Source organism: Rattus norvegicus, chromosome 1, assembly GCF_021556685.1.
Source record: "Rattus norvegicus strain SHRSP/BbbUtx chromosome 1, alternate assembly SHRSP_T2T, whole genome shotgun sequence".
NCBI lineage: Eukaryota > Metazoa > Chordata > Mammalia > Rodentia > Muridae > Rattus > Rattus norvegicus.
The window spans coordinates 222,715,907-222,741,369 of NC_141534.1; the positions used below are offsets into that span (position 1 = coordinate 222,715,907).

The 25,463-nt window shown below is 40.1% G+C and overlaps 1 protein-coding gene and 1 non-coding gene across 2 annotated transcripts; one reads left to right on the forward strand and one right to left on the reverse strand.

Annotated features, from left to right (window-relative positions):
- Positions 1-18,544: 18,544 nt before the first annotated feature.
- Positions 18,545-18,647, reverse strand: LOC120100482 (small nucleolar RNA U13). The gene has a single exon (XR_015656032.1). It is a non-coding gene; the product is annotated as a small nucleolar RNA U13 (small nucleolar RNA).
- Positions 18,648-20,958: 2,311 nt separating this feature from the next.
- Positions 20,959-21,918, forward strand: Or5b21 (olfactory receptor family 5 subfamily B member 21). The gene has a single exon (NM_001000954.1). The coding sequence runs from the start codon at positions 20,959-20,961 to the stop codon at positions 21,916-21,918; it is 960 nt and encodes a 319-aa protein (NP_001000954.1).
- The last annotated feature ends 3,545 nt before the right edge of the window (positions 21,919-25,463 follow it).

The following is a 25,463-nucleotide window of genomic DNA, read 5'->3' on the forward strand; positions in this document are numbered from 1 at the left end:
GAAGTGCCCAAAGAAATGTTCAACATCCTTAGTCATCAGGGAAATGCAAATCAAAACAACCCTGAGATTCCACCTCACACCAGTCAGAATGGCTAAGATAAAAAATCAGGCAAACACAGATGCTGGCAAGGATGGGGAGAAAGAAGAACATTCCTCCATTGTTGGTGGGGTTGCACACTGGTACAACCTCTCTGGAAACTATTCTGGTAGCTCCTCAGAAAACTGGCCATTGCACTACCTGAGGACCCAGCTATACCTCTCTTGGACATATACCCAAAAGATGCTCCAACATACAACAAAGATACATGTTCCACTATGTTCATAGCAGCCTTACTTAAAACAGTTAAAAGCTGGAAAGAACTCAGATACCTTTCAACAGAGGAATAGATTAAAAAATGTGCTACATCTACACAATGGATTACCATTCAGCAATCAAAAACCATGACTTCATGAAATTCATAGTCAAATGGAATGAACTAGAAAATTTCATCCTGAGTGAGGTAACCGAACCACAGAAAAACACACACAGTATGCACTCACTGATAAGTAGATATTAACCCCAAAGCTCAGATTACCCAAGATACAATGTGCAGACCACATTAAGCTCAAGAAGAAAGATAACCAAAGTGTGGATGCTTCATCCCTTCTTAAAAGGGAGAACAAAAATATTCATAAGAGTGGATATGGAGGCAGAGTTTGGAGCAGAGACTGAAGTGGCGGCCATTTACGGCCTGCCTCACATGTGCCCCATGTATATCTAAAGAGTAGATAAGATTGATGAAGCTAAGAAGGGCATGCTGGCAGAATCTGGACATAGATGTCTCCTGAGAGACACACCCAGAGCATGTCAAATACAGAGGTGCATGCTAGCAGCAAAGCACTGAAGTGAGAACAAGACCCCCATTGGGGGGAATTAGAGAAAGGATTGAAAGAGCTGAAGGGGCTTTCAACCCCATAAGAACAACAAAGCCAATCAACCAGAGCTCCCAGCAACTAAACTACTATCCAAGAGGCTGACCCATGGCTCCAACTGCATTTGTAGCAAAGGAAGATCTTGTTGGGTACCAATGGAAGGAGAACCCCTTGGTCCTCCCAAGGTTGTTCCCCCAGTGTAGGGACTGTCGGGGGAGGAGGCTGTTGGGGGTGTGGATATGGAGGGGAACACCCTTATAGAAGAAGGTGAGGGGAATGAGATAGGTGGCTTATATTCATGAAACCAGGAAAGGGAATAATATTTAAAATGTAAATTAAAAATATATTCAATAAAAATAAAAAAATAAATAAGCTCAAGGCATATAGCTGGCATGAAGTATGGGATGTTGTTTTATCAATATTAATGTCCTGGGTTCATACATTCAGGGAATCTATTGCATTATCCCTTATCTGTATGTGTGATTTCCTTTCACATTCACATAACTCTTTGAGAAATAATTATTTCACTACAGACTTTAATACATCCAGGTATTCCTAACTTTGACATATTTTCTGATATGATTTGTCAGTAAATGAACAGGATATCCTCAGAGGAATGGCTAATATAAAGGGAATATACCAAACAAGCTAATATAAAGGGAATGTACAAACAAATATCACATAATTCTAGCAAGAAGCAAATAATTAATCTCTCAGACACAATCTATATTCATGTAATGTGGTCTACTTCTTCTTTTAGTAATCAATGTGAAAAGTTAGGAATATTCTCAGAATACACAAGAGCCTCTTGGTTCCCTGTGTTTGTAGGAGTGAATATTCTAGTACAGTGAATTATATAAAAGTGAATTATATTTACTAACTTTTTCTTCCCTCTTATGGAATATCTTCCTATAAAATTCTGTTGTAATGAGTTAAGGAATCTATAAAAGAAAAAATTATGTCATGTTCAAGTAGGTGATAAGCTATGTGATTAAAACCAAGATAAATCAATACCACTCTTAACAACTGTGTAGTCTTTTATCTCCTTACCCACATGCCCCACTGAGAACACTCAAATTTCTTCCTTATTTAAAACAAAGAAATTTGAGAAGACAATGAGACAGAGGAAGTGAGATACAGAAAATAAAACACAGAGGGTGGGGCAGATGAGCAACGAAGTGGTATACAGCTCTGATACTTGGGAATCCAACTATCTGGAGCTATAAAATAATTTGATTTTTCCCATATCAGCATTCAGGATTCAATAAGACCTTGCACTAAAGTGTCCTAGTAACATAAGATAAAACAGTCTTGGATTCTAACTAGTGAGAGTCTAGAGTCTCCCATTAACCTATTGGATAACTTAAATTATTCTATTTGGATATCAGCAATATCTCAGACACTGACAATAGATTTTGTTCTTTTCTCTCCCCAAAACTCTTAATTCCTGAGTGAATACTTCTGATCTGACTCTTCTAAAAGCTTCGGTCTGTGGCCTTCTCACAAGACTATTTCATTTCTTCAGCTCCACGTAAACACACCTTTTACTTTTAGAAAAAATATATGAGAAGCAGTAATCCTGACTTTCAGGTTTGTTCAAGGCAAGAAACAAGTGTTCTTTATCCATCTTTGGGAATAATGCATAAACCATGAGGTTCATCTCAAGCCTTTCATGTGATGAACAATTCCCAGAGCTGGTGATGCAAAAACTTGATGCCTTATTCCCATTAGCATTGTCCAGTAATCTCATATAGAAATAGAACTTTGGTAATAACTACAAGTAGCAGGAAGCTAAAGCCTACCTAGAGAATTAATTTCTCAGGGCTACATTGTATAGAATTAGATGGTTGCCTAAATCATACAAGGCACTTCTTAGGGCCCACTAATCCTCATGAACCAGTGACAATATTATGGCCCTGGTGCATAACAATCTAGTTCAAATCCTAGCTTACTCCTAGTGCCTTGAAGGCTCAGGCAAGTCTTTTTTATTATATGTTGTTGAAAGAATCACAAAGTTTGCAACTATGAAAAACTTACAATAATAACTGATTCTATAAATATCTAATTTATCAAGGACTAATCTGAAAGTATCTGTATAAAGCCACACAGCTGTATAGTAACATAAGCAAAATTAGAGCTCTAAATCATGGTGGATTTGTTTCTGTCCATTGATTTCTCTAGAATCTACATAGTGTTTATTGACTCAGCAAAAATTCTAAGAAAATTATTCAAGTATCTGAACTCTGCACACCTCTCTACTTCACCTTTCTGTTTCAATTTTCTAAATCTACCATGTATACTGTTCCATGCCCTTGTCTCAGATTCCTTTCTCCTTACCTCTATCACTAACCCCTAACTCGTTTTAAGACCCTACTATAGAAAATACTTCCTGTGCCTCCCACTCTCACTCCCCTTACCAAATTCATGTAAGAGTCATGATTATATTACCCATTTCTTCCCCAGGATTTCTCAAAACTTTTTTCCCATCTTAATATAAACTTGAGCCAATCTATTATGCATCTGTCTACCATCAGTGATTAAATGGTCCACTTTCACATTTTTTTCGTCAATTCACTGCACTATGCCCTCAAGATTTCTACTCTGTTCTTTGGAAACAATAGTCATGAAGGGTTTGGTATACAGATATATAAATAAATGCAGTATTCCAGTAGGGCTTGGTCAGATGTTGCTATGTATTCAAATGTTAAATACTGCCTCCCCAAGATCTGGTTGCAGGTAGATGATCACATTGTCATGTACACCAAATAACTGTATAAACTTTGCTTGCCAATCTTCTCTGACTATTTAAATAAAAGTGGCTGACAATGACTGGGGAGAATAGAGATAGGAGGGACTTTAGTTTCCACGTTGGGGCTTGCAAAGAGGTACCACAAGGTCTAGTGGGAGGAAAAAAACAAAAGAGAAGCATAAGGAGGAGGAGGAGGAGGAGGAGGAGGAGGAGGAGGAGGAGGACTAGGAAGAGTATGAAGAAGGGGAAGAAGAAGGAGAAGGAGAAGGAAGAGGAGGAGAAGGGGGTAAAGAAGATGGAGTACCAGAAAATGGACCTATGGGGTGAATCCAGCACAGACATGAGGACTATAGAGAGCACACCTTGGAAAAGGCCAGTCTAGTGTAGAAAAATGGTTTAGATGTGATTGTCCAGTGATTGTACTAAAGCTGACTAAATAAATTACTAGGTCTTGGTCTCATTATTGGGAGACAGGCTGAGTTATGAGAACTAATAGAGTTATTAAATATCCAACAACAATCACCCCATTACCTGTGGCCAGAAAGGTCCCACATGTCATATGGTTTCTGTAAGAGTTGGTTTTTCAACTTTCCAAGCAAATGGTCTGAAGAAGCAAGCTGGAGTAGCCATTCTAATATTGAATAAAATCGATTTTCAACTAAAAGTCATCAAAAAAGATAAGGAAGGACACTTTTTCATATTCATCAAAGGAAAAATCCACCAAGATGAACTCTCAATCCTAATTTTCTATGCTCCAAATACAAGGGCACCTACATACATAAAAAGAAACCGTACTAAAGCTCAAAGCACACATTGCACCTCACACAATAATAGTAGGAGATTTCAATACCCCACTCTCATCAATGGACAGATCATGGAAACAGAAATTAAACAGAGACATAGACAGACTAAGAGAAGTCATGAACCAAATGGACTTAACAGATATTTGTAGAACATTCTATCCTAAAACAAAAGGATTTACCTTCTTCTCACCACCTCATGGTACTTTCTCCAAAATTATCCTAAATGCACAGAACACATGAAACTCAAGAAGGATGACCAAAATTCGAATGCTTCACTCCTTCTTTAAAAGGGAACAAAAATACCCTTAGGAGGGGATAGGGAGGCAGAGTTTAGAACAGAGACAGAAGGAACCCCCATGCAGAGTCTGCCCCACCTGTGGCCCATACATATGTAGCCACCAAACTAGATAAGATGGATGAAGCAAAGAAGTGCAGACTGACAGGAACCAGATGTAAATCTCTCTTGAGAGACACAGCCAGAATATGGCAAATACATAGGCAAATGCCAGCACCAAACCATGGAACTGAGAACTGGACCCCTGTTGAAAGATTCAGAGAAAAGACTGAAAGAGCCTGAAGGGGCTTGAAACCCTATATGAGTTACAATACCAACCAACCAGAGCTACCAGGGACTAAGCCACTACCCAAAGACTATACATGGACTGACCCTGGGCTCCAACTGCATAGGCAGCAATGAATAGCCTAGTAAGGGCACCAGTGGAAGGGGAAGCCCTTGGTCCTGCCAAGACTGAACCCCCAGTGAACATGACTGTTGGGGGGAGGGCGGTAATGGGGAGACAATTGGGAGGGGAACACCCTTATAGAAGTGGAAGGGGAAGTGTTGGGGGATGTTGGCCTGGAAACCAGGAAAGGGAATAACAATTGAAATATAAATAAATAAAAAATACCCAATTTATTAAAGATGGAGAATAAAAAAGAGTTGGTTTTAATTGACAACTTAACTTGACTTGATATTAGAGACTAAAAGAAACCACTTGGTGTGTTTGTCATCACATTTCCAAAGATAAACTGAGGAAGAAAGACTCATCCTGAATATAGGCGGCAACATTCCATGAACTGGGTCTTGACAAAATTGAAAAGAGGTGCACATGTGAAAGACAGCAGGAGGCAATCTCACCACTGCCAAAGGTCAGCTGATGGACTGAAGGGACCCAGAGAAATACCAGACACTATGCCGTGTGGGCAGGCAGAAGACACCTAGAGGCGGAACAATGATAAGCATGTATGTGGTAGAGAGATGGGAGAGAAAGAGAAGAAAAGGCTTTGTGCACTGTGAAGAAAAGCAGAACTGGAGATGTGAGGGTGGTAAGGAACAACCCGATTGACAGGAGTAGCCTGCCATGCCACCTGAGGCCAGGTGATGTCTAGATCTATGCTGCCACTGAGGGCCATGTGTGGGTTTGTGGCCCTGCAGCAGCAGTCCATGACCCATATTACCACCAAAAACCATATGGATGTCTTGGGTCTAGATTGCCTCTTAGAGCCACCTCAGTGTTTGATGGATGTGCAGAGTTGGACATGCCCCTCACTGGCTGTGGCACTGAGGAGAACCAATCACATACCTAGCCTGAACAGCAAAGTGGACTGGGTCCTGGTGTCATGAGCCAGCTAGAAGGTGTCAAAATGGAAAAGCTGGCTCTGCCTGTTCACCTTGGCAGTATGGGATAGCTGGCTCAATGATGTGAGCTGGCCCTCATACCTCACTGGCTGCATGTGGCACTCAGGAGATTGGACCCCATGCCTCATCTGGACAGCCCTGGTGGTGTAAGTGCAGCACTGCCCCTCTCCTACTGCCTGCAGCAGATAGCAAAGTTGGCCCCAATCTCTTCTCCTGGGCAGTGTGGGAGAGCAGGTCCTGGTGGCATGGGTTGAATTGACCCCACCATGGTCTGGGTGGTACGTGAGAGCTGATCCTGCTTCTCGTTGGCTGTGGTACTCAGGAGGGCATCCCTGCATATTGCCTAGGCAGTGCAGTGCAGCTGGCCCTGGTGAACTGGCTCGAGAGGTATGAGAACAGGAGAGCCGTACCTTCCCCTAGTGGGAAAAGTGCTGGAAAGGTGACCCTGCTAGCATAAATACAGGACCCCTATGGTGTGAGCACAGAAGAGTCAGTCCTACCTCCTGTCAGCTGTCTTAATGTAAGTATGTACTCTCTCTCTCTCTCTCTCTCTCTCTCTCTCTCTCTCTCTCTCTCTCTTTCTCTCTCTCTCTGTCTCTTTCTGTGTGTGTGTGTGTGTGTGTGTGTGTGTGTGTGTGTTGCCCAGAGAGATCATTAGTACTGGATCTCCTGAAACTGGTTTTCAGTTATAAACCACCATGTCATGTTAGTGGTTGTTTGTAAATGTTTCTTGCAATTTTCCTCTTAACCCAGCTAACTCCCAAATAATTGAGACTGTGCTATCACATTTATTCAACAAGCTTTAAGGGCAAAAAACTGAATAGTATTACCCAATTTTAATCCTCTACACTAATATGGCTACCTCCCAGTCAAAATCCCAGTGATACTGCATTTTAATACTGATCTGGCTCTCTGGATTTTAGATATTTTCTCATTGTGTCTCCTGGACTCTTTCCCATTAGTGAATTTCTCCTTCTCCCATGCTGCCTCTTTCTTCCTCTCTTCTTCCGCTAGGAAGTCCTGCACTATTCTCCCTCCTGAGCAGTCAGTTATTGTGTGATCATTTTTTTTGACAAATCAGAGAATATAGGTTGAACACTGCCACTTCAGGATCCGTATCCCCACTGCTAGGGATCTCAACTAGAGTCACCCCTTACACTCTCTGGTGATTCTCCCTGTCCCAGGTTTCTGGCATATACTAGAGATTGCCATGCCCCAGTAGATCTCTCTTTTCTCTCCCCTGCTCCACTTACACATGATATCTAGCCCTCTATTCCCCTTCCAATCCCCTCCTCCACCCAGTTCTCTCCTTCCATAGATCCTGACATCTATTTTGTTTTCCTTTCTGAGAAAGATTCAAACATCTTCCTCTTGTGCCCCCCTTGATATTTGGATTCTTTGCATTATTGCATGGTTATCCTATAGTTTATTACTTATATCTACTTATAAGTCAGTACATACCATGCATGTCCTTTTGGGTCTAGGTTACCTCACTCAGGATGGTATTTTCAAGTTCCAAGCATTTGCCAGCGAAATTCACAATGTCTCTGTTTTTTAATGGCTGAATAGCTTTCCACTGTGTAGATGTACCACATTTTCAGTATCCATTTTTCAGTTGAAAGACATCTAGGTTATGATCTCTTCCTGTAGCCAGGCAAGACCACCAGTGGAAGGATAAGGACCACAATCTGTCCACAAAGCCTTTGACCCAAAATATGTCCTATCTACAAGATGTACAGGGACAAAGATAGAGCTTATGGAATGCCCAACCAATGACTGCCTCAAATCGAGACCTACCCCATGGGCAAGAACAAATCCCTGACACTATTAATGATATTCCATTGTGCTTAAAGATGGGAACCTAGCATAACTATTCTCTGAAAGGACCCCACCTAGCAGTCAATGGAAAGGAATGCAGAGACTCATACCCAAACATTAATGGAGAATCTTAAGGAAAAGTTGGAAAAAAAGATTGAAGGACAAGAAGCAGACAGGAAATTCATAGGAAGACCAACAGAGTCAACTAACCTGGACCTTTGCAGGCTCCCAGAGACTGAATCACCAATCAAAGAGCAAGCATGAGCTGGACCTAGGTTTCTGAACCTATAGAGCAGATGAGCAGCTTGGCCTTTATGAAGGTCCCCCAAATAACTAGAGCAAGAGCTGTACCTGAGTCTGCCTGCCTGCCGGCCTGCCTGTGACTCCTGTGCCCCCTAAATGGACAGCCTTTTCTGGCCTTAGTGAGAAAGGTGTGCCTAGTCCTGCAGTGACTTAATGTGAAGCAGGGGTGGGGGTGGAGGCGGGGAGTGGGGGATGATACTGTGAGGGGGCCTTCCCCTTCCTTAAAGAGAAAAGGAAGATGAGAAGGGGAGAGGACTTTTGTAAGGCGGTACTGAGAGAAGAGAAAGGACTGATATTGGTATGTAAAAGGAATAGATAAATAATAAGAAGAATAAATAATAAGAACAGATTAAAGAATCTAAAAAAGAGGAGCAATGCTTAGACAACACTGAGGAAGAAGAGGCTTAGAATAAAGATTGCACTTGTGCTAGCTACGGGAAGCCTCTAACTGAATGGATTTTCTTTTCAACGTGGAACTAATTCACTTTTCAGCATTACTTTATCAGTATGTTGCTTCCAAGTAAGATTATGAGTTCAGATTCAAGCACTTTTCTTAACATCCCAGCATTTTCAGTTCTGTCGGCTTTTATTACAAGCCCTAGAAACAGAAGTCTGAAAATCACACAAAAACAGCTAAAGGCCTGTCGTGATTTCCCAGTCTCCATGAAAGTGGCAATGCTAGATGCCATGTTGGTGTCTTCCATTATCTTTTTTAACTGTTTTTTAAAATGCATTTTATATATGGTGCTTGGCAGCTTACAAAGCATTCTTACTTATTATCTCATTTAATCTTCACAACGAACCCATTAGTACTCAAATTTAGCATATTAGGAAACTGAAGTTTGGAGAAGGTAAGTGACTTAACCAAGACGTACACCTTTGCAAGTTACAGTCAGTCTTGACATTTGTCCCTCAAGAGACTTCAGGCCCCAGGGAGTGGCGAAGCCTGTCAGGGTGGGTCACAGTGGGATAGGGTGGGATGGGGGGCATCCTCTTGGAGACCAGAAAAGAAGAGTGGGATGAGGAACTGTCAGAGGGCAACAAGGAGGGAGATAATGACTAGACTGTAACAAAAGATTAAAGCTAATCTTTAAAAACACAGCATACCAAACCTATAGAACACAATGAAAGCAGTTCTTTCTTTTTCTTTTCTTTTTACTGGATATTTTATGTATTTACAATCAAAGGCCATCCTCTTCCACCTCTCTCCTGTTCCCACTTCCCCCAATGCCTGCTTCCATGAAGATGATCCCACTCCCATGTACACAGTCCCACCTCAACAACCTGGTATTCTACACTGGGGAAATGAACCTTACAAGACCAAGGGCTTCTTCTCCTATTGATGCTAGGCAAGGTCAACCTCTGCTACATGTGCTGCTAGAGCCATGGGTCCTTCATGTGCACTCATTGGCTGGTGGTTTACTCCCTGGGAACTCGGGGGACCTGGTTCGTTGATATTGTTGTTCTTCCTATGGAGTTCCAAACCCCTACGACTCCTTCAGTCCTTTCTTTCACTCCTCCATTGAGGTCCCCTTGTTCAGTCCAATGGTTAGCTGCAACCATCCTCATCTATTTCAGTAGGGCAATGGCAGAGCCTCTCAGGAGACACCCATATTAGGCTCCTGTCAGCAATCACTTCTTGGCATCAGCAATAGTTTCTGGGTTTTGTGGCTGCATATGGAATGGACTCCCAGGTGGGGCAGTCTCTGGATGACCTTTCCTTCAGTCAGCTCAACAGTTTGTCCCTGTATTTCCTCCCATGAGGAGAAGTCCTTTCTAAGAAGGACTAAAGCATTCACATTTTGATCTTCCTTCATATGATCTGTGCATTTTATATTAGGTATTCCTTTTTTTGGATTTTATTTTATTTATTTTTTATTATTATTATTAACTTGAGTATTTCTTATATACATTTCGAGTGTTATTCCCTTTCCCAGTTTCCGGGCAAACATCCCCCTCCCCCCTCCCCTTTCTTATCGGTGTTCCCCTCCCCACCCTCCCCCCATTGTCCCCCTCCCCCCAACAGTCTAGTTCACTGGGGGTTCAGTCTTAGCAGGACCCAGGGCTTCCCCTTCCACTGGTGCTCTTACTAGGATATTCATTGCTACCTATGAGGTCAGAGTCCAGGGTCAGTCCATGTATAGTCTTTAGGTAGTGGCTTAGTCCTCGGAAGCTCAGGTTGCTTGGCATTGTTGTACATATGGGGTCTCGAGCCCCTTCAAGCTCTTCCAGTTCTTTCTCTGATTCCTTCAACGGGGGTCCTATTCTCAGTTCAGTGGTTTGCTGCTGGTATTCGCCTCTGTATTTGCTGTATTCTGGCTGTGTCTCTCAGGAGCGATCTACATCCGGCTCCTGTCGGTCTGCACTTCTTTGCTTCATCCATCTTGTCTAATTGGATGGCTGTATATGCATGGGCCACATGTGGGGCAGACTCTGAATGGGTGTTCCTTCAGTCTCTGTTTTAATCTTTGCCTCTCTCTTCCCTGCCAAGGGTATTCTTGTTCCCCTTTTAAAGAAGGAGTGAACCATTCACATTTTGATCATCTGTCTTGAGTTTCATTTGTTCTAGGCATTTAGGGTAATTCAAGCATTTGGGCTAATAGCCACTTATCAGTGAGTGCATACCATGTATGTCTTTCTGTGTTTGGGTTAGCTCACTCAGGATGATATTTTCCAGTTCCAGCCATTTGCCTACGGATTTCATAAAGTTGTTGTTTTTGATAGCTGAGTAATATTCCATTGTGTAGATGTACCACATTTTCTGTATCCATTCCTCTGTTGAAGGGCATCTGGGTTCTTTCCAGCTTCTGGCTATTATAAATAAGGCTGCAATGAACATAGTGGAGCACGTGTCTTTTTTATATGTTGGGGCATCTTTTGGGTATATGCCCAAGAGAGGTATAGCTGGATCCTCAGGCAGTTCAATGTCCAATTTTCTGAGGATCCTCCAGACTGATTTCCAGAATGGTTGTACCAGTTTGGGGCTAATATTCACTTATCAGTGAGTACATACCATGTGTGTTCTTTTGTGACTGTGTTACCTCACTCAGGATGATATTTTCTAGTTCCATCCATTTGCCTAAGAATTTCATGTAGTAATTGATTTTAATTGCTGAGTAGTGCTCCATTATGTAAATGTACCACATTTTCTGTATCCATTACCCTGCTGAAGGACATCTGGGTTCTTTCCAGCTTCTGGCTATTATAAATAAGGATGCTATCAACAAGTATCCTTGTTATATGCTGGAGCATCTTTGAGTATATGCCCAGGAGTGGTATAGCTGGGTCCTCAGGTAGTACTATAACCAACTTTCTGAGAAACCACAGACTGATTGCCAGCATGATTGTAACAGTGTGCAATTCCACCAACAATGGAGGAGTGTTTCTATTTCTCCACATCCTCCCCAGCGTCTACTGTCACTAGAGTTTGTGATCTTAGCCATTCTGACTGGTGTGAGATGGAATCTCAGGGTTTTCTTTTAATATTTTATTAGATATATTTCTTTACTTACATTTCAAATGTTATTCCCCTTCCCAGTTTCCTCTCAATAAGCCCCAATTCCCTCCCCTTCCCCTCCCTCATAGGGTATTCCCCCTCTACATCCCCCTATTGCCCCACCCCCATTTTCCCATGCACTGGAGGTCCAACCTTGGCAGGACCAAGGGCTTCCCCTTCCACTGGTGCCCCAACAAGGCTAGTCTCTGCTACATAAGCAGTTGGAGCCCTGGGTCAGTCCATATATAGTCTTTCGGTAGTGGTTTAGTCTCTGGAAGCTCTGATTGGTTGGCACTGTTGTTTTCATGGGGTTGCAAGTTCCTTCAATTCTTTCAATACTTCCTCTAATTCCCTCCAAGGGGGTCTTATTCTCAGTTCAGTGGTTTGCTGCTAGCATTGACCTCTGTATTGGACAAGCTCTGGATGTGTCTCTCAGGAGAGATCTATATCTGGTCCCTTTCAGCATGCATTTTTTAGCTTCATCAATCTTATCTAGTTTTGGTGGCTGTATATATATGGGCCATATGTAGGGCAGGCTCTGAATGGCCATTCCTTGAGTTGCTGCTCTAAACTTTGCTTCCATATCACCCATATGGATATTTCCCCCCTTTTAAGAAGGAGTGGAAGCATCTGCATTTTGGTCATCCTTCTTCTTGAGCTTCCTGTGGTCTGTGGATTGCATCTTCAGTAATTTGAGCTTTTTGCCTAATATCTACATACCAATGCGTACGTACCAAGTGTGTTTTATTGTGATTGAGTTACCTCACTCAGGATGATATTTTTGTGCTCATTCCATTTGCCTATGAATTTCATGAAGCCCTTGTTTTTGATAGCTGAGTAGTACTCCATTGTGTAGATGTATCACATTTTTTTAATCCATACCTCTGTTGAAGGGCATCTGGGTTCTTTCTAGCTTCTGGCTAGTATAAATAACTCTGCTATGAACATAGTGGAGCACGTGTCTTTGTTGTATGTTGGAGCATCTTTTGGGTACATGCTCAAGAGAGGTATAGCTGGGTCTTCAGGGAGTGCAATGTCCAATTTTCTGAGGAAACTCCAGACTGATTTCCAGAATGGTTGTACCAGTCTGCAATCCCACCAACAATGGAGGAGTGTTCCTCTTTCTCCACATCCTCACCAGCATCTGCCGTCACCTGAGTTTTTGATCTTAGCCATTCTCACTGGTGTGAGGTGAAATCTCAGGGTTGTTTTGATTTGCATTTCCCTGATGACTAAGGATGTTGAACATTTCTTTAGGTGCTTCTCAGCCATTCGATATTCCTCAGCTGAGAATGTTTTGTTTAGCTCTGCACCCCATTTTTAATAGGGTTATTTGGCTCTCTGGAGTCTAATTTCTTGAGTTCTTTGTACATTTTGGATATTAGCCCTCTATCAGATATAGGATTGGTAAAGATCTTTTCCCAATCTGCTGGTTGCCGTTTTGTCCTAATTACAGTGTCTTTTGCTTTACAAAATCTTTGCAGTTTTATGAGGTCCCATTTGTCAATTCTTGATTTTAGAGCATTACCCATTTGTGTAATTTTTCCCAGTGCCCATGTGTTCGAGACTCTTCCCCGCTTTTTTTTTTCTATTAGTTTGAGTGTATCTGGTTTGATGTGGAGGTCCTTGATCCACTTGGACTTAAGCTTTGTGCATGTTGATAAGAATGGATCGATTTGCATTCTTCAGTTTAGATTATTTTTCTGAGCCTGATTTAACTTTGGTACTTTGTATCTGTCTAGAAAACTGCCATGTCCTCCAAAATTTCCAGCTCTGTTGAGCATAGGCTTTTGTTTGAATTTCCTAGTTTTCATTTCTGATTTTGTTAATTTGGATACTTGACTTTTTCCCTTACTGCTTCTAATATTCTTTCTTTGTTTTGTGCATTTGGTGTTTTGACTATTATGGGATGGGAGGAATTTCTTTTCTGATCCCATCTATTTGAAGTTCTGTAGGCTTTTTGTATGTTTATGAGCATCTCTTTCTTTAGGTTGGGGAAGTTTTCTTCTATAATTTTGTTGAAGATATTTATTGGCCCTGTAAGTTGGGAGTCTTCACTTTCTTCTATATCTATTATCCATAGCTTTCATATTCTCATTTTGTCCTGGATTCCATGGATGTTTTGTGCTAGGAACTTTTTGCATTTTACACTATCTTTGATGGTTGTGTTAATGTTTCCTATGGTATCTTCTGCCCCTGAGATTCTCTCTTCTCTCTCTTATATTCTGTTGGTGACGCTTGCGTCTATGACTCCTGATCTCTTCCCTATGTTTTCTGTCTCCAGCGTTGTCTCCCTTTGTGCTTTTTTATTGCTCCTATTTCCATTTTAAAATCCCACTCAGTTTTGTTCAATTCCTCTACTTGTTTGTTTGTGTTGTTCTATAATTCTTTAAGGGATTTTTATATTTTCTGTTTAAGGGCTTCTATTTGTTTACTTGTGTTGTCCTATATTTCCTTAAGGGAGTTATTTACCTCCCTTTTAAACTCCCCTATCATCATCATAAAATATGATTTTATATTTATGTTTTTCTGGTCTGTTTGGATAGCCAGTATTTGCCATGGTGGGAGAGCTTGGCTGTGATGATGCCAAGTAGTCTTGGTTTCTGTTGGTTAGGTTCCTCCTCTTGCCTTCCCATCAGGTTGTCTCTGGTGTTAGCTTGTCTTGCTGTCTCTGACAGTGGCTTGACCCTCCTGTAGGCTTGTGTGTCGGCACTCCTGTAGAACTGTTTTCTTTCAGCCAGATCTGGGAACAGAGCCCTGCTTTGAGGTGTGTAGGCTCGCCTGGCAACTGACTTTCAGTTCTTGACACAGGCAGAACCCTGAACAGTTCTGCTTCTAACTCTTCCTAGCTCCTTGCACCCAGGGTGCACAGATGGCACTAGGTGATTTCCTTTTGGTTGGGGAATGTGGGCAGAGAGTAGTTTCCTCTGAGTTCTCAGGATTGTCCACACTTCTGGGTGTTCAGCTCTCTCCCCCACGGGATTTGGGTGCTGGGGGCTGTTGGATCAGTTCAGATCAGTTCAGAAACAACCAGAAACTGGAAGTGCCCTGTCCCAGAGGACTTCTGCCTTTGTGTGTCCTGAGTCCACCAGGCAGGTCACTTGGAGCAGAAAAGTTGTTCTTACCTCTGCCCTCAGGTGTGTAAGCACTCCTGGAGACTGGTTTTCAGCTCTAGGTGCAGGTCTTGCCCCTGTCTGTTCCTAGGTCCCTGTGTCCAGGGGGCACAGATGGCATGAGGCAATTTCCTCTTGGGTCAGGAATGTGGGCAGAGAGTAGTCTCCTCTTATCTTGAGCTTATTTTTAATTAAGTTTATTAGAAAAGAGTTTCTGGAAAGTATTTGTTCCCAGTACTCTTTGTACATGGACTTTTGCAATATTAATGGAATTTAAGAGAAATAGAGATTTTTGACAGTCTGTTTTGATTATTTAAACATTCTTTCCCATTGAGACGTTAGTAAAGAGCCATCTTCCAACATATGAAATTTGTAAGGTGAGGGAAAAGTGTATACTCAAAGATTTCTTTCAAGATACCAGATAGAATTTTCCTATTAATGACTTTAACCTACTACCAGAACAAATTGGCTCTCTTTGTCCCTTGAGGGGTCTTTCCAGAATGTTCCTATTATAGTAATGTCTTAGTTCCCTCAGGAAAGTGTTGTTTGATTGTATGTTTACATGTCACTGAGCCCTGGATTGGAGTTGATTCCTTGGGGATATTCCCTTCAGAGGATCTTGAATCTACATAGACATCAATCTCTTGGAGATCTCAGCCTTTCAGCAAGTTTGGTGTGGTTCTCATCCAAACTGTAGGGGTCTCTAAACTGTCTTGCACTTTATCACACAGCTTCAGGAATTCTACTACTCTTTGAAGTTAAAGGCTCTCAGAGGGCAAGCAGTTATTTTCTTTTTCAGGCTTCAGAAAGCAAAGTGTTTGAATCCAGTTCTGAATTAAGATCTTAGAAGTCCAAGAACATAGGTATGTTTTCCATGACTTTTAATTTTTTTTATAAATTAAAGCAACATTCTTTACATTGTGGGTAAAAATAAAGGTGTGGTCTTGGAGAAAGGAAGACAGAATATAGATACAAAATACCAGATTCTAATTGCCAGACTCATCTGCTCCATTTCAGAAGAATATACAGAAGTTTTTTATAGTTACTTTTCTGTCACTTTTGCATAGACAAGAGAGCCATTGATATTACTAGATGGGATTTTGCCACCAAATGGTGCTCATAAAACACTAAGAAACAAATTCAGATGTCTAATGCACAGCTTTATAAAGTCATCATTAATTAGTTTGTATTAAACTCTTGAGCACACAGTAGCTGAATTTCCCCTTATTTCGCTCCAGTTCATTTTCTCTTGATAGTTGGAAACTGACTTGCCTACAGTTCTGTAGCAAGTAACCATGGACGTTATTATTCCCACTAAGCATGGGGGAGCATGTTCTTCATGCCAGTTATTCATAAGCTTGAGATAGTAGGGTTATTTTTGCCAACCTGAACAATACAACATGCCCTTGTCTCAAAAAGGGCTACAGTCTCAACTTAGATATGGTACTGAAATTCTTGTATTTGTTTAATAAGCATTTAAGTCCTCTCTGTGCATGCCAGTAACTTAAATAATATGCAAAAGCATCCATCAAATGACCAACAAGATGGTCTTTGTTTCTTCGTTCATGACACTTAGTCATCCTACCAACATTTCAATTGGGGTATGATAACTGAGGGAGTCTTCATACTCCTTTGATGAAATCTGAAATATACCTGAATAGAATATATAAATAATTAACTACAGAAGGATTTGTGGAGGTGTTTTGGAAAATAATTCAGAATTCTTTTTTAAGTAATTAATTTTTTTATAAATCATCCATTCCAACCCACATCTGCCCTTCCCCCAACCTTTGCCTGTATGAGAGTGCTCTCCCTCCCACTCAGTCAGCTACATTTAGTTCTTGAAAATTTTTCAGTTTTTATCTTACCTTGTGTTAGGAAAAATAAGTTGACTTATGATGTGTGATGGTTTATATGTCTCCTTCATCAAACAATGACAGGAGTTGAAAAGCTACCTTCCTTCCTATAATTACTTCATCAATAAGCAGCAACATTTGACAGAAGCATTTGACTTTGTCCCTGTCACTTCAACATGAGGCATGTCACCAGGACTCAGTTTTTTCATATCTGTATGTTCTTTATCATCTGTGTTACATGTTATATTTATCCAACCATGTAATTGCACACAATTTTTTTATAAGTTCTTTTGAACAATCTTTAAAATTATACCCTCCATTAGGGGCACTATATATCAGGAGATAAGGAGATGCTTTTCCATAGAAGCATTTGGTAAAAATTGGAGGGTATGTGTTCTAGAATTTAGTGAGTAGAGGTCAGAGGAACTGCTAAATGTCCTACAGTCATATGATCTGCACCAATTAAATGTCTAGCTCATTTTATTAATAATGTTGATGCTGAGATGCTCTGGTTCCAAGTTTATAAATGAGCAATTAAGTAGTTATGTGACCTCAAGAAGAAACACTTACTTCAAGTTTTTGATACGTTAGTTTAGGATACTGTCTGCTAAAGAGACAGAGTACAATGTCGCCTACATTAGTACATAAATGTCAGAAGAAAAATAAAGCAAAAATGCCAGTTAACTTTAATTGAATGTATTGTCTTTTGGAGGGTTGATTAAAATATTACTGCTTATAAGTCTAGGCACAAGCAAAGAAGGTTGTAAACGTAAAACTCTAGAAAATTTCTTCAAGAGTATAAAGAGGCAGGAGAAGATATAATTGGGAGTAGTAGTGCAATACTGTTTTCAAAGGCTGGACCAATTTTTGGGAAACCAGGCACCCTGCTTGCATGGTCAGACTGGCTGTTATGTCTTAGTTTTGTGTTATATAGAAAGGGCTTCTAAGCAAATTGTTAGTAGTGGTTAAAGGCAAACCGATAAACAGCAGAAAGGAAGTGTTCTTCTAATTCCCAGTTCTCTCTTTTCGTTCTCTCTTTCTGCATATCTTCTCTTTCCTCTTCTGAGCCTACTTCCACCTATGGTGTTTGCAGGGGCAGGAAAGTCTATGATGTAAATGCTTCCTGAGGAGGATAACTTACTGGAGGGAGAACATGGTGCAAAGTAGGACATAAGCCTTTCTCCAGCCCTGATTATCTCCAGACACATTTTTTTCTTCGGAGTATTTATCAGCTAACATTTTGACAGGAAATATGGACTCAGGTAGGCAAGTGATCAACAGCCTGTTGTTAATTTTAATAGCATGAAATTTATTTTACTACCTTGGCATTGATGTTCTATTCAGTTCACCACATATTTACTTTTATGTGCAAGGGATCATGGTGGGCTGAGTGAGCCAAGAAGGAATTAATACCATTACTATTTTCAAGGTCCTAAATCCAGTCAAAACGCTGGTTGGCTATAGAACTAAATGTATGATAATCACGGCATAAGTGATTTGAGGGTACAAAAGGGAACTAACTCTAATAGTACCAATACAATGACTTCTACACACAATTATAAGTTTATATATATTTGTAAGTATGTATACTTATATTAATAGAATCATGAAATAATCATTTATATGCATGCATGACATAACTACTACAGTCTCTCTTTACTTGTTCTATGCTTCAAGAATACATTTATAATAATATTAGAAACTATGTTTAAAATACCTGGATTTAGAGTGAAATTGACCAAGGTTTTAATTCCATTTCTAATACTACCTTTATGTGACTTTGTAGTTATCAGTTATCATTATCATTTTTGTTTTATAGTGGTAGCTTTTTAGTACTTATGAAGAAATACCATTTTATCAGATGGATAGTGTACTGATGCTATAACAAGGTTTATGGGAGACACGTGTCATGGATGGTGTGAATTCCCAGCCATCACACGTATGAATCAAAAAGGGACCCAGAAATCAAAATTTAGTGAGAAAAAAGAGAGTATAAAATATATTGCCACAAGACATAACCTAAAGATGGAAAAGTTCTCTGCATGTTATCATTTACAGAGGATCGTTTTCCCCGTTTTATTGAAAATAGGTTATTTTCTCATATAATATACCCTGATTAGAGCTTCCCTAACCACTGTTTCTCCCAGTTCCCCTCCACCTTTCCTCCTATCCAGAAGCATTTCTTCTCTCTAATTGGAATAGGAAAGGCTTCTAAGAGATGACAAAATAACAATGATAAAATATAACAAGAAAAAAAAGGCCACCACTTTGAAGTTGGACATAGCAAACCAACAGAAGGAAAAGAACCTTAGAGAAGGCACAAAAATCAGAGATCCACTCTTTCACACACTGAAATGTCCAATAAAAACACTAACCTGGAAGCCATAATACATTCTCAGAGGACATGGTGCAAACCTGTGCAGGCCCTGGGCTTGTGGCTCCAGTCTCTGTGAGTTCTTATGAGCTTTGCTCATTGATTTAGAAGCCTTGTTCTCCTGGTGTTCTCCATCCTCTCTGGCTCTTACACTATTTTTGCCTCCCTTCCTCCTAAGCTCTGAGAGGAGGAATTTGATGGAGACGTTTAATTTCGAGCCAAGTGTTCTAAGGTCTATTCTTCTGTCTGTCTTCCCACTTCTACCTTTCTCTATCTGTGTAATACCTGGATATTTATCTCTGTATTTGCTCCCATTTACTGGAGTCATATTTTCTGTTGATGGATGAATAAGGAACTGGTATGAGTATAGCAGAATACCACTAGTGATGACTTTATCACTACATTCTTTAAAGAAGATCAGCAATATTTGGTTTTATCTTAGATTTCTCTGCTACCTAGCCTCTGGTTCCCAAGCAGTGTCAGGAATGGGCTTCCATATCAGAGAGTAGGCCTTAATTCAAATCAAACATTGGTTGACTACCACACAAGCTTTGTGTCGCCATTGTCCAAGCATATTTTGCAGACAGGACACCATTGTAGATCAAAGGGATTGTAGCTGGGTAGGTGTTTACATTTCTCTTTTAGTAGAATCAGTACATTTTAAGAATAAATGTACTAAATTCAGGTAGATATTTTGGAGCAAGATATAGTGAATAGTGTACTTTATTGATTTCTATGGTCATTGCGATTTAATTATGCATACAAAAATTTTTTATGAAGTTTCTATTAAGGATATAATATTAAGACAGAATGTGGTAGAGAAGAAAGAATGGATTCACACGTTTTAACTCAAAGTATTCATTTTCTGATTGTTGAAATTTGAGTAAGTCCTGAGTGAGGTAACTCAGTCACAAAAGAACATATATGGTATGCACTCATTGATAAGTGGATATTGCCCCAAAAGCTTGAATACATAAGAAAAAATTCACCGATCATATGAAACTCAAGAAGGAAGACCAAAATGTAGATGCTTCATTCTGTCTTAGAAGGGAGAACAATATTGAACAACTCACGGGAGGAAATACAGGGACAAAGGGGAGCAGAGACTGAAGAAAAAGTCATCCAGAGACTGCCCCACCTGGGGATCCATCCCATATGCAGTCACCAAACCTAGCCACTATTGCTGATGCCAAAAAGTGCCGGCTAACAGGAATCAGATATGGGTGTTTCCTGAGAGGTTTTGCCAGAGCCCTACTAATACAGTTGAGAATGTTTGCAGCTAACCATTAGACTGAGCACCGGGACCCCAATGGAGGAGTTAGAGAAAAGACTGAAGGAGCTGAAGGTGGGAGTCAGAGCATCCTCACAGAAGCAGGGGGAGGAAGAATGGGAGAGGGGGGAAAGGGGATAATATTTGAAATGTAAATACATAAAATATCCAAGTAAAATAAAGTAAAAAAACCCAAAAAACCAAAAACAAAACAAAAAACCAACAAAATAATTATAAAAAAAGAAAGTTGAATAAGGACTCAAAAATGATTTTGCCAGATACAACCACATAATAATGTGCATGCGCATCCAGTTTGAACTCAGAAACTACAAAGAGATAAATTTACTTTGACTTTTATTAAACAGTTTCACTTAATATTGCCACATTATTATCTTTCTGATATGTTAAATAGGCATATTGTATTCATCTCAAAGTATTAAGCACTGTAATAAAATTAGAGGGTAGAACATGTGCCTTATATGGTGTACTTTATATATATATATATATAAACATATATAAATATGTGTGTGTATGTTTGTGTGTGTATGTTAGTGTCTTATTTTTATACCTTTATAACTTTCTGTTTTATAGCTTCATTCTCTTTAATCATTATGTGAAATTCAAGATGGCTTCAATGGAGAACATCACAGAAGTGACAGAATTCATCCTGCTGGGGTTGACAGATGACCCCAATCTTCAGGTTCCTCTACTCCTGATATTTTTATTCATCTACCTTGCCACTCTGATTGGGAATGGAGGGATGATGGTCATCATCTTCTCAGACTCCCACCTCCACACTCCCATGTACTTCTTTCTATGTAACCTGTCCTTTGTAGATTTGGGGTATTCGTCAGCTGTAGCTCCCAAGATGGTGGCTGCACTCCAGTCAGGGAACAAGGTCATCTCCTATAATGGGTGTGCAGCTCAATTTTTCTTCTTTGTGGGGTTTGCCACTGTTGAGTGCTATCTTCTGGCCTCCATGGCTTATGACCGCCATGCAGCAGTGTGTAGACCTCTTCATTATACCACCACCATGACCACGGGGGTGTGTACCATCCTGACCATTGGCTCTTACACCTGTGGCTTCCTCAATGCCTCAGTCCATGCAGCAGATACCTTTAAACTCTCTTTCTGTGGTTCTAATAAGATCAACCATTTCTTTTGTGACATACCCCCACTTTTGGCTCTTGCATGCTCCAATACACACACCAGTAAGTTGGTTGTCTTTTTTGTTGTGGGATTTAATGTCTTTTTCACTCTCTTGGTAATTATCATCTCTTACCTTTTCATATACATTGCTATTCAAAACATGAAGTCTTCTGAAGGACGGAAGAAGGCCTTCTCCACTTGTGCTTCCCACCTCACTGCTGTGTCCATCTTCTATGGCACAATCATCTTCATGTACTTGCAGCCCAGTTCTGGTCAGTCCATGGACACAGACAAAATAGCATCTGTGTTCTACACTGTAGTGATTCCCATGTTGAATCCCTTGATCTATAGCCTAAGGAACAGAGAAGTGAAAAGTGCTCTCTTGAAAATACTCAACAAATTTTACCCTCAGTCTTTTAGTGTGAATGGGAAGTAGACAGCAAAGTAAGGGGTAGATTGCCTCCTGAGCAGCTGCAACTTTTGATGTCTGAAGAATTTCAGTTTCACCTTTCCCAAGAATAGTGGTTATTTCAGTTCATAGGAAAGGGGATAAAAGCAACACTTGGAAATATTTCCTTCTGGAAGATGATGACCTGTTCAACAGAAATAATTTGTGACGTTTATAGCTTTTATATAGAAGTGTATTAATGATGTAGTTTAAAGCAGATGAAAGTACACAGGTAAATGTCTCCAAATTACACTGCCTTGTTATTATCTGCAAGAAAAGTTTACTATTAAATTTAGTATAAGAATTACACCTTCAATTTTATTTATTTTTATTTTCTCTGTTTTTTTAACATATATGTGCACATATATGTGTGGGATGCATATGCCTGTGTATATGGATGTCTAGGTCAGAAGTCAACTTTGAATATTTTTCTCCAATTCTTTTTGAAGCAAAGTCTCTCATTGAACATAGAATCCACCAAATAGGCTAGCAAGCTTAGAATCTGCCCATCTCTGTTTCCTTAGTTCCAGAGTTACAGGCATATACTGCCTTGCCTATCTTTTATGTGGGTACTGGAAATCTAAACTCTTGTCTTCATGCTTGTATGGAAAATACTTCACCTACTGAGCCATCTCCCCAGTTTTGTCATTTTAATTTATCAGTCAGGTAGAATATACAGTATTATGGTTTGTATTTTTTGACCCATGATTTAGAAAGCTAAAGTTCCTTTTGTTATTAATTATTCTTTTAATTGTACACATTGGTGGATTATATGCCAAGAAACTAAATCTTTACAGTGATCAAATCTGGGCAATTAGCATTTCTGTCTACTTATTCAACATTGTTTGATTACTATTTAACTTTCGAATACCAACCAAGTATCCTTCATAATTTGAAGAGAGTGGTAGAGTTTGGACTAACAGTCAGATGATTTAGGATCAAATCTTAATGCCTGGTCTCTGTCTCCTCTCACTTTCCTGTTTCTGCTTCCTAGCTGCATACCTCTGTATTTGCTGCATGCATATGCTTTTACTGAAGTGCTGAGATAACTTTAGTAGTACATAATTAGACACATGGAATAATTGAACAGTTTCAATAGATGAATTGAATTGCTTAAATTCTTTGGAGAATCTGCTCTCCATCCTGTCATTCTGCCTAATATACTGACCAACATATGCAGAACATTTGGAGAAAACAGAAAATTATTCCAAGGACCAGGAAAAGAGATGTTTATGTTCTGAATTGAATTATTGCATTTCTCAGAACTATAAATTTTGGCCAATCTAATATAAATCCAAATAATAGCTTTCTATACCTATTCTTTTTTTTTTTAATTTTATCAGTAACCCTCCTCATTTCTGGATTCGTGTAGCATTCTTGTATTTTTCAATTAGATGCTATAAGAATGAAACAAATCTGCCTGGAATTTTATATTTTAAGATAAGAGTGACTCAAAGTTGCATAGTGCAAACCTAACCCTCATACCTTGTTCCATGGGCTAAATGATATAAGAAAATGTATCGGTACGAGAAGGAAGTAGTAATTAATTCTTGATTCGTATATGCCAAGTGCTTGATGGTGTTTATAGATGCAATTAATGTAACTCACCATAAAGTCCAGGATTTCAAAATCTAAAGAGAATTTGCTTTTTTTCTCTCTTTTTCATCTTTATTAAATTGGGTATTTCTTATTTATATTTCAAATGTTACTTCCTTTCCCAATTTCCAGGCCAACATCTCCCTAACTACTCTGCCTCTCCTTCTTTATGGGTGTTCCTCTCCCCATCCTCCCCCCATTGCCGCCCTCCCCCCCACAGTCTAGTTCACTGGGGGTTCAGTCTTAGCAGGACCCAGGGCTTCCCCTTCCACTGGTGCTCTTACTAGGATATTCATTGCTACCTATGAGGTCAGAGTCCAGGGTCAGTCCATGTATAGTCTTTAGGTAGTGGCTTAGTCCCTGGAAGCTCTGGTTGCTTGGCATTGTTGTTCATAAGGGGTCTCGAGCTCCTTCAAGCTCTTCCAGTCCTTTCTCTGATTCCTTCAACGGGTGTCCCGTTCTCAGTTCAGTGGTTTGCTGCTGGCATTCGTCTATGTATTTGCTGTGTTCTGTCTGTGTCTAGGAGAGATCTACATCCTGTTCCTGTCAGCCCGTGTTTCTTAGCTTCATCCATCTTACCTAGTTTGGTGACTATATATATATCTATATATCTATCTATCTATCTATCTATCTATCTATCTATCTATCTATCTATCTATCTCTATATATATATATATATATATACATGCCACATGTGGGGCAGGCTTTGAATGGGCGTTCCTTCAATCTCTGTTCTAAACTTGTCTCCCTATCCCCTCCTATGGGTATTCTTGTTCCCCTTTTAAAGAAGGGGTGAAGCATTCACATTTTGGTCATCCTTCTTGAGTTTCAAGTGGTCTGTGCATCAAGGGTAATTTGAGCATTTGGGCTAAGAGCCACTTATCAATGAGTGCATATCATGTGTGTTTTTCTGTGATTCGGTTACCTCACTCAGGATGATATTTTCTAGTTCCATGCATTTGCATATGAATTTTATGAAGTCATTGGTTTTGATAGTTGAGTAGTACTCCATTGTGTGAGAATTTGCTTTAACAAGAACCAGAGGACCAGAATTTGGGCTGTTAGACAATGTGCCCTAGACATGACAGTGTACCCATGAACACTTAACAATATGAGCAAGACCAACATAATGACACTACCAATCGAAAAGACATATATGTAATAATAATAATTGAAGAGTGCCTCATGAATTGGCAGAAAAGGATGTGGGAGGAGTTAAATGAAGGAGAGCAGTGACGGAGGTGCGGCACTCCTGTATGATGCTCTCGGGAAGTAAAAATATAAAAAGAAAACAAAGACAGAGAAAAGCAAAGAGCAAAATAATAGTAGTTGAAAGTAAATCTGATGCCATTATGACATAGGTGTATTAAAATTAATAATCTACAGACCAATTAAATATAGTGATAACAAATAAAAAAAAGAAAAACAATCTCAAGAAGAAAACCTCCAACTGAAATGCATTGTTCTTTTTTTTATTATATAAAAAGTCTCTTTTATCTTTATTAACTTGAGTATTTCTTATTTACATTTCGATTGTTATTCCCCTTCCCGGTTTCCAGGCCAACATCCCCCTAACATCTCCTCGTCCCCTTCTATATGGGTGTTCCCCTCACCATCCTCCCCCCATTATCGCCATCCCCCAAACAATCCTGTTCACTGGGGGTCCAGCCTTGGCAGGACCAAGGGCTTCCCCTTCCATTGGTGCCCCTACTAGGCTATTCATTGCTACCTATGAGGTTGGAGCCCAGGGTCAGTCCATGTATAGTCTTTGGGTAGTTGGGTAGTGGCTTAGTCCCTGGAAGCTCTGGTTGCTTGGCATTGTTGTTCATTTGGGGTCTCGAGCCCCTTCAAGCTCTTCCAGTCCTTTCTCTGATTCCTTCATCGGGGGTCCTGTTCTCAATTAAGTGGTTTGCTGCTGGCATTTGCCTCTGTATTTG

Excerpts from the sequence above, each read along its gene's own strand:
- Or5b21 (NM_001000954.1), top strand. The coding sequence starts at position 20,959 with ATGGCTTCAATGGAGAACATCACAGAAGTGACAGAATTCATCCTGCTG.